General features: G+C 31.5%; 1 protein-coding gene across 1 annotated transcript; it reads right to left on the minus strand.

Moving 5' to 3' along the window:
- Positions 1 to 5,561: 5,561 nt before the first annotated feature.
- LOC106753258 (serine/threonine-protein phosphatase PP2A catalytic subunit) lies at positions 5,562 to 9,566 on the minus strand. The gene is made up of 6 exons (XM_014635046.2): positions 9,012 to 9,566; positions 7,660 to 7,774; positions 6,880 to 6,988; positions 6,728 to 6,805; positions 6,230 to 6,421; positions 5,562 to 6,114 (listed from the first exon to the last, which is right to left on the minus strand). The coding sequence occupies exons 1-6, from the start codon at positions 9,262 to 9,264 to the stop codon at positions 5,941 to 5,943; spliced, it is 921 nt and encodes a 306-aa protein (XP_014490532.1). The 5' UTR covers positions 9,265 to 9,566; the 3' UTR covers positions 5,562 to 5,940.
- Between the last annotated feature and the right edge of the window lie 823 nt (positions 9,567 to 10,389).

Here is a 10,389-nt window from a genome sequence, read left to right on the forward strand (position 1 = left end):
TTTTTTCACACTAGTCACCAATTTTTTCTTGTATCAAGTAATATATATTTTTTTATTCTTAAATCTAATTATCGAAATTTAGTTCATTCCAATTTAAGTTTAATATTTCAATTTTAATTCATTATATCAAATTAATAAATATGCATTGACTTAAATAATTTGTTTTATTAATTTAAGGGTTAAATATGTTTTTAGTTCTTATATTTTGGGGCGATTTTGGTTTTAGTCTTTTTTTTTAAACTAAGGTACAATTTAGTCCTTCAACTTTAGAAAACACTGGTTTTAGTCATTTTTACCAAATTTTTTTTAACTTTATTTGTTGTTTCAAACGTGTTTCTCAATTAACATTGAAACAAAAATGTGTCAAACAATGTAAACAATCCAAATATTATAATGAAACATGTTTGAAACAACAAATAAAATTAAAAAAATTTGGTAAAAAGGACTAAAACCAGAGTTTTCTAAAGTTGAAGGACTAAATTGTACCTTAATTTGAAAGAGGAACTAAAACCAAAGTATAGGGACTAAAAACATATTTAACCCTTAATTTAATCTATGCTCTATTAAACATTCCTTTTGTATAGGTAGAAAAACGAGTTTGGATTGATCGGCTGTTAGAACGGAACAGATAATTGATCTGTCGTAGCAAAGGAACTTTCTTCTGCACCCTTAAATTTTTCCATTATAATTTCATACATTATATTCACTTGGATTTTAAATTTTTTTGAATTTTAAAATCTCATTATTGATTTTTTTTATTTCGAAATTTGGTTTTAGGATTTTTTTAATTTTTAAATTCGGTTCTGGACTTTTATAAACCGGAATTTGAATTTTGATTTTGATTTTTTTTTTATTTCCAAATCTGATTCTGGATTTTAAGAAATTGGATTTTAAAATTTAGTTATTGAACTTTTTTGTTTATCAGATTTTTAAATTTGATTAAGTGTGATTTTTTTTACCAAATTTCAAAATTCAATTATGTGTTCAGTTTTTTTTTTATTACATTTTGAAATTCAATTTTTGTAAATACAAATGAGATTAAGGAAGTGCGAATGAAGTGTTCTAGCTCAAATAGAGTTTTAAACTCTAATAGAAAGAAGGTTTAATCATTTTCGACGTAGATTTGTTTTAAATTGGTCTTTCAAGTTAAATATTAATTCAATTAAGTCCTTGAGTATATATTAAATACGTATGGATTTTAGATACGAGCATTTATTCGAAAAAAAAAATAAACCCAAAAGAATGAGTGTGTTTATTCGTACTCATTGAGGATATTTAATACAGTAAGTTGAAATAAAATTTATATTTAATACAGTAAGCATCACACGTAAAAGAAAATTCAAATAAATAGCATTTTCCCAAATCAAAAACTGATAATATATTTGAATATTCTAAGAACTAGGATGTTTAATTTACTCTGTTTCAATTTTAAAGTGATTGGACACGAGGAGATGGAAAGGACATTACTGTCAGAAAAAAAAAAACTTTAATAATCTAGCTTCTTTATAGGCTTTCTGTTCTGATCAATTTTCGGTTGAGTTTTTAAAAATTATAATTATAACTACAAAATTTGTTAAATTAATCTTCTTGCATAAAATGATGAGCAGTGTCTTAAAAATTAGTTTTGTTGAAATTCTAGTTCAATGGATAGTTAGGGCGGATAAAATTAATCAAACTCAACTGATAAAGAATTGTATTATATTTTATTAAAAAAATAAATTATTTATAATAAACATTCAATTATTTTATAGTTTAATTTTAAAATATTGAATATTTATAGTTAAGGTTAATGTTTATTAATTTAAAATTATTTTTTGACGAAACCTACAATAATTATGAAGGTTTAATACCTTCAATGGTCCTCTGATTTGTCAACTAATTTTATTTTGGTCCTCAAGTTTGCAACAGTATCAATTTAGTCACAATTTTTAAAAATATGCACACATTGTATCCCATCCGTTAAGTGGTAGCAGACGGTGTTAAGTGTTGTCCACGTGTTGGAGTGAGAATGTAGTGAGGTGTTAATCTTTTTTTACATGGCATCAGAATTGGATTTAGGGTTAAATGGGATCAGAAATTAGAAATTGGAATTTAGGGCTGTGGAATTGAAATTGGGGATTTGTTGCGAAGAGTAATGATTTGAAAAGAGGTCTTCATTGTCTTCTTACCATGAGTAATAGCCGGGATATAGGACAAGATGATACTCCTGGTCTTGGTTTGAATGACATTCTTAATTTATCAGATAAAAAACAAGAGAAAATATCAGGTAAAAAAAAAGATATGGTTGACGGTGTTCAGGGTATCGTGAAATTTGCAAAAGAGTTCTTGGATCTTATTGATGCCGCAGATGCTACTGCACAGGGTGATATTGCGCGTGAGGCTCTGAAGAGGTTAGCTGCAGCAGGTTCAGTGAAAGGTGCTTTAGAAGGTCATGAATTGAGAGGGTTAGCATTACGTCTTGCAAATCATGGAGAGTTGACACGTCTAAGTGTAGGCAGTCTTTCTTAATAATGCACTCTCTTTCTGGAAGTAAATTGCCTTACATTGATTGGGTGCTTGCTTTTATAATTAAATGTGGCTGGACTATGAATTTGAATGCAGAAAAAAAAACTGCCATATGGCTGGTGACAGATTGTAGCACCACATTTTCCTTTGGGTTTCAAATATCGAAGGCCAGATATGTCTATGCAGGGTGAAAATTTTGATACAAAAGAAGTAATATGTAAGAGTTTTTAATCCTTTTTTTCCTCTTCCCCCAAAGAAAAACAATGATCAAATGACGAATTTTGTACACCAGAAGAATACATTCATCAGCACCATTGAACCATTTCGTTCAATTTACTCATTCCCCCGTGTTGGGAAAAATCTTTTACGGGAGCACTGTCGCAACAAATCCCCAATTTCAATTCCACAGCCCTAAATCCCAATTTCTAATTTCTGATCTCATTTAACCCTAAATCCAATTCTGATGCCACGTAAAAAAAAAATAACACCTCACCACATTCTCACTCCAACACGTGGACAACACTTAACGCCGTCTGCTACCACTTAACGGATGGGATACAATGTGTGAATATTTTAAAAAATTGTGACTAAATTGAGACTGTTGCAAACTTGAGGACCAAAATGAGATTAGTTGACAAATCAGAGGACCATTGAAGGTATTAAGCCTAATTATGAACTGTCAACCACGGGTTTGAGCCGGATTGGGTTTGAAAAATTTGTATTATGCAGGTTATATTTTAACCCGGTTCATTTAAACCCGGCTCATGCGAGTTGAACCCGTGGTGGATCGGGTTGACTCACCAATCTACCTACCTAATTTTATTTTTATTTTAATTTTATAAAAAAAATTATTATTTTTTTTGCTTGAAAACATTATTTAAGTTTCCTATTTTCAAAATTAATTAAACACCCATGTTGGGAATGAAATTTGTTTATATTTGAATTATAGAAAGTTTATAATTTTTTTTAACAAAAAAAATTATAATTAAGTGAGCTAGTGAGCCAATCCGTTTGCCCACTAACCCGTGGTGGGTCGGGCCAAGTTCGAATTTTTCTGGCTTGCTAATAAATGAGTTGAGTTGGGTTGACTCACTAAGTGACCACCCGTGGTGGGCTGGGTTGGGTCGGGTCAGGTGGCCCGTTTTGACAGCTCTATAATACATAGGGAATAATGATGCATGCTCCGTTAGTTCAAATTTTAAAAGAATTTGATTTGTTGGACTCGGTGGTCGAATTAAATTGAGTCGGTTTGATTTAAATTTCATCAAGTCAATCCTAATTGAAATTTAGTTAAATTCAATTAAGTAGGTCTTAACTAAAATTTTGACCAAACTAAATTTAATTAAGTTGTTCAAATCAACTCTGCTAAAATTTGATGGAGTTTGACCTAACCAAAACTTGGTCCCGACCAAAATTTGACTAAATTTGACCGAGTAAGTCCCAATCAAAGTTAGGTTGAATTTGACCGAGTCAACCTCAGTCAAAATTATGCAAAATTTGGCTGAGTTAATCACAACTAAATTTAGACAGAATTCGATCAAATCGATTTCGGCTGAAGTTCAGTCTTACGAGTCTCAACTAAAATTTAGCCAAATTTAATTGAGAAGGCCCATAACTAAATTTGACCAAATTTGGTTAAGTCAACTATAACCTAATTCGACTCCAACTGAAATTTAACTGATTCAATTCAAATAAAATTTAACAAAATTCGACCAAGCCTATCACAAATAAAAATTGATTAAATATAGTCTAATCGACTTTAATCCTTAATTGAATTTAACCAAGTAACCCCAAGTTAAAATTCAATGAAATTCCAAATAGTTAATCTCGACCGAAATTTAGTAAACTCCAAATCAACTAAAATTCAACCTAATTTTTAAAGATAAATTTTTCCTATATACTTAATTAATTTTTATCTTAACATTTTAACAAAAATCCAATCAAAAAACTAGTTTACTTTAATTCGTTTTAACTAATTTCTAATTTAGTTAAGATAAATTACTTTTTCATTCAATTTTTTGACATTTCAAATAGTTCAATTAATTTTTTTTCTCAGTCCTAATTGGAATTAATGTCATCATAAATCTGATCCAACTTATATTAAATAAAACATATTAATATATATAATATAATTTAATAAATTTAGCTTTAATTATATTTTTATCGTAATAAAATATTAACATATAAAACAATAAATGAATTTCAAAAAATTATAATTCTGTTATTGAAATTTCATAAATTAAAGTAAAATAACTAATATTAAAAAACAATTAACATGACAAATTCGTAAATAAAAGATTAAATAACAAAGAATAAAAAAGTAAACTTACTAAAATTTTAAAACAAAATCAGAAAATCGGACAGTTGGAATTATATAATTATGAGTAAATGGAGAGAATAGTGTGATATCCATATTAGATTCTGATCTATCACACCCTCTAACTCGTTAGTTATAAAGGAAAAACAAAATACGTACACATCAGAAGTCACTTTTCTAATATCACAAAACTGTCGAAAAAATTGACTTTACTATTCTCAGAAAGAAAAACAAAACCACTTTTAAATATGGCTAAAATCTATTAAATGTTACACAATTGGGAAATCTCATGTTTATTAAATCAATTTCATCCATAATTTTATGACTTTTAACAAAATTTAACAAACATTTTGCACCACTAACGCTTAAAAATAATTATTTTCTTTATAAATGAAATATTTAAATAAATCAAATCAAAACATTACAAAATACACAAATGCAAAGATTATAAACAAATTGTTCAAGTCAATGGCAATTCTATATTTTCAGTAAACAAATAAGATTTACTAACAAGTCCTTTCGGTATGAATCATTTTCACTTTTACTTTTTTTACAGAAAACATAACTTATTCTATGTTTCTTATTCTTAAGATTTTGTTAAGAAATAATTTTCTCAATGAAATCTTAAAAATAGAAAATAAGAATAAAGCAATGTTTTTATAATTATTAATAGAAATGTGCTAAAGGAAAAACCCACAAAACCTCCAAGCAATAATTTCCACTCGGCCCTCTACCCCTGTTATCACATTATCAATGGATTATGTAAAAAATTGAACATCCGCAGTTGTCACCATCAAACAGTCTAAAAAGAATATGATGGTCAGTAAGTACTAAAAAATCTGCTCTCTAACTTGAGAATTAATTTTAAAAAAATACAGCACAGAATATACCATGTTATTGCCGCTTCCTCCTATAAAAATATACAACACCGATTGTGTCAATTCTATTTGTTTGTTTGTCGAAATAAGACGGCAGCAGCGGCAACAGCAGACAAACTCCAAAAGAAAGAATTATGTTGATGATAACCGTCCACTTAAAGAGTGAAACTCCTCTCTCCTTAAAGACACATCTACAGTAACAGCAGAAAGCAGTAACTACAAACAAAGGGATATATGAAGTTACAAAAAATAATCTGGAGTCTTTCGTGTAGTATCAGGCTCAATTTGTCTGGGAGCTGGATCAAACTGCAGAAAATTCTGATCCATATTCTCTCCAATTTCCAGTATGGCAGCCATGTTCCCACATCGGTAACAATAATTAGGTGCACTAAAAACAGTCACCACATTCTTGTCCTTAAAGAGTCATCCAAATAATAGTCATCAATAAAGAGAAATGTAATGGGTATCCTTAAAGTTAAAAGGGAAAACAATACTCGTACTAAAACAAAATATTATATCAGTCGGTCACCTGGCACCAATTGTATCCTTCCATCACAAGCTGGTGAGCTCTAGATATCAGGGAGAGACCATTGGTATGATTGAATTGAGTAGCTATGTCCTGTCCAAACGTATATCCTGCACCACGTGGAGATATTCCCCAACCACAGCGATCATCTGGATCAGACCACAATAGGTCACACATTGGTCCTTCGTGTGGAACCTACATTGCGGTTACAGTTGTCATTTGTCAGACGAGAAATCTAATTATTTTTCTTGGTGCAATTTAGACAAGACAGATACAGAAATGAGATTCCAAAACGGAACAAAAGACAAGACATCCTTAGATCGAGACATTTCCAATGAAAAACAAGAGCTACAAACTACGTCGTTTAATTTCAACATTAAACAATTTAAAGTACTTCTCAAACCATATTTCAGAAAGATTTTTAACATGTTTTGCATAAAATGATCTCCACACAAATCAATCCAGAATGCATTAGTTTGTAATAACAATTTTAAAACAAACCTCCTGTATGCGATCCAACGCCCGGATATTATCCAGTGTATCCAAAGATGGTGAGAGACCGCCATGCAAACAGAAAATCTGTAATATACATGGATGTTAGACACCCCCATAAGGTTCTCAAAGAAACATTCTGCAACATATTTAACTCAAACCTGACTCTCAATAAGGGCAGTCAAAGGCAAATAATCAAACAAGTCGGTAAAGAATTTCCAGACATTAGCATTTCCATATTTTCTCAAACATTCATCGTAGAACCCATACCTGAAAACATTTGAAAGATATAGACAAAGAGGTTAGTAAATAAACTATTTTTAGAGTAAAATTGCTAGTATTTCTTGTGCACAGAGACTTTTTCCACTATCAAATCCCTTCACAAACCACTCATAAATATGAATTTACACGCATAAAACGGTGTAATTCACCTCTACTCGTTCCTTGAGATGCAAGTTACAAACTACCTGTAACATTTCATTTAAACAATCCACTGTATCCATTTACAAGATCCACTTCAATCTGAGTATAATTTTATCATCCCGACACCATATGCTTCACAGCTGTTTCTATACGGTAAAAATGACTATAATACTAGCATATGCAATCATAATGATAGACTACAGAGATTCAGCAGCAACAAAATACATCTATTTGCATTCTGAATCATTTGTATTTTATAATGTCCTAATACCAAGAAAAAAATGCCATAATCAGGCTGCTTTTCCTAAGATAACCATCACTGAATATTGAGGTACGTGAAGCCCATGAGCAATTTCTCATAAAATCAATGAATGCAAGAGTAAGGACTGCACATCCTTAACTTATTCTCAAACAGTAAGCAGGATATATACTAGATTGTTGCTTAAACATGTCACATATCATACATATATTACAATAAGCTTTATGGCAAATACATGATGTGAAGAAAATGTTCTTACACTTGAGTGATTTGACGACTCTCATGATTTCCCCTAAGGATTGTAATTCTATCTCTATAACGGACTTTCAAGGCCACCAAAAGTGTAACAGTCTCCACTGAATAGTAGCCACGGTCTGCATAAATTATGCCAGTATCATCATGAAAAGTGCCCACATATACAAAGTCTAATCCGAACATCATTAAAAGCAGCATGAGAAAATAATAAAAGATGATAATTGCCATGGTTGGCAGCATTTTATATCTGCAACTGTAGCATCCTCAAATATTGAAGTGTCAAGCATCATATCCTTTCCTATTATAACAACAACCGCTGTTGATACCTTGATACAAACAAATCAATCACTTCTGATAGTTTTTATGTTCCCAGCAAATTTTGTTAAAGGACGGGCTAATTAAAGGCATCACGGACCTTCAATTCCTGTTGACTCACTCCTATAAAATCCTTTCATAGTCATAGAAAATTCAAATTGTCTATCAACAGTTGTATATACAACTTGCCCGTTATTCAACACTATTCTGACATTAAGTCTCATGAATTTATTCAATATTTAGTGCTTACACGAACATCTCAACGCTGCATTCAGTTACACCAACCTACTCCACACTGTAACAAACACCAAACCCCGTAACAACAATAACTACAATTCTAATTGAAAACCAAGAATTAGCAAAATTGTATCACTTGGCAATCACTCTATCAGAAAAACAGGAAGGGGCCAGGAGAACAACAAGCTTCATCTAACAATTCTACTTTCAAAAAATCCTAATTTAGCGCATAACCAAAATAAGAAGCTTAAAACTCAATATTTATACAGATTCAACAGCGGAATCAACGTTACACACACCATACAGAACCCAGAAACAAATAATCAAGTGCATTTCACAATTTACATAAGTCAAACATTAACCATTTAGAAATCTAACAACCATGACATCACGGGAAAACCTTTAAAACAACCGATTCCAACTAGTTGACGACAGCACATCCTAAAAAATATATAGGTGACGAACAACTACTTAAATTTCAAATTACCCCAACCAAGCAATCAGTCCGTAGCAGTTAACTTTCAAACCGATGATACCAGCTAAAAATCTTAAAAAAAAACGCTACTCTAAGTCTCTAAAAGATAAAATCGGCATCAAATGCACGAAAGAAGCATCGCAACATAAAATCAAAAACAAAAATTTCATTCTCGAAATCCAACAGCACGACAGTGATAAATTCAATTACAACACATCATAAAGCATTTCGCGCTATAACGAAAAAAATCAAGCCCTATCTACAAGTATTTTAGTTCACGAAATTAATTAATAGAAAATATAGAGAGAATCTCAGCAGAGGAAACTCACCTACATAATCGCCCATAAAAAGGTAGTTGGTATCGGGAGCGTGTCCTCCTATCCGAAAAAGCTCGATGAGATCGTAAAACTGGCCGTGAATGTCGCCGCACACGGTGACGGGACACTTCACCGGTTGAACGTTCCACTCTTCGACGAGAATCGCCCTGGCCTGATCGCAAAGCGCCTTCACCTCCGCCTCCGACAGAGGCTTGCACTCCATGAGATGCTCGATCTGCCGGTCCAGATCCGCGTGAGACGGCATCGTTTCGGTCGGTCAGATCCGAGATCCAAAGTTCCTAACAGATCGGTGGTGTTCGGTTCGGACTAGTCCGACAGGAATAGCCGGCGAGGAGGACCGGAGGATCCTCGCGAAAAGGAGGGTTCCGATGCGAAGCGAGGAGGGCAAAACGAACCGTTTTGTGGGCGATGGTCTTTGGCTCTTTTCCTTGGCTCTCTTAATCATTTCATTTCGTTCCGCCCTCTGTGTTTGTTTCTGTCCTTTTCTTTTCTTCTTTGTTTCCCTCAGATTTCTTTTTTCAATTTTATGTGTGCAAAACAGAAAAACAATAAGCAATCAATGGAGACCTAAAAAAGAAAATTGTAAGAAACAAAAAATAACACTTTTTTAGTTTTTTATTATATTATTGATTTAATTAATAATCTCTGAATGGGAGAGAGGAAGCGGAAATTGCCGCGAAGGTGGGGGAGCCTGCTATCCAGAACCTAACAAATGAAACTCAAACTCAAATGAAATGACATCAAATTTTCAAAAACTAATTATTGAATGCGTGTGTGCATTATTTTTAAAGGACCTGTCTCTGTATGTTTTAAAGTTTAATGGTTATACAATGTTGATAAAAAATAATTATAATATTAATCGATTCGAGACTATAGTTTTAAAATAATTATCACAAAAAATAATACATTTATTATACATGAATGTCTGTGACTGATTAACGGTATAATTTGTCTTTTTATTTTTATTGTTTGCTGTATATAGTTTTATATTTTCATTTGAGCATTTAAGTAGTTTGACTGTCTAGTTGGTAAGGGATTAAAGTTATTTATTGTACTACAAAAGTGTATACTTGGCTTTAGAACGCAAAGTAAGACTAATGTCAGTTACACTAAAAAAATGTATTAATTTCACATTCAATATTTGTTGGACCCGGTTGAATTCAAATAATGTATACGTTCTTTTATGGGCATTTGTCTATCTTTAAATATAATTCCTTAAATGTAATACTCTATTGTTTAAATAACATCATGATATTATTAGGTTTAATCATTATGATAGTCTATATTTTCGGTGATTTGTTTCAATTAGATTTTTCATTTTTTTTTTCTCAATTGGGTCCTTATTTTTGAAAAATTGAAGCAATTAGGT

Source organism: Vigna radiata, unplaced genomic scaffold, assembly GCF_000741045.1.
Source record: "Vigna radiata var. radiata cultivar VC1973A unplaced genomic scaffold, Vradiata_ver6 scaffold_347, whole genome shotgun sequence".
NCBI lineage: Eukaryota > Viridiplantae > Streptophyta > Magnoliopsida > Fabales > Fabaceae > Vigna > Vigna radiata.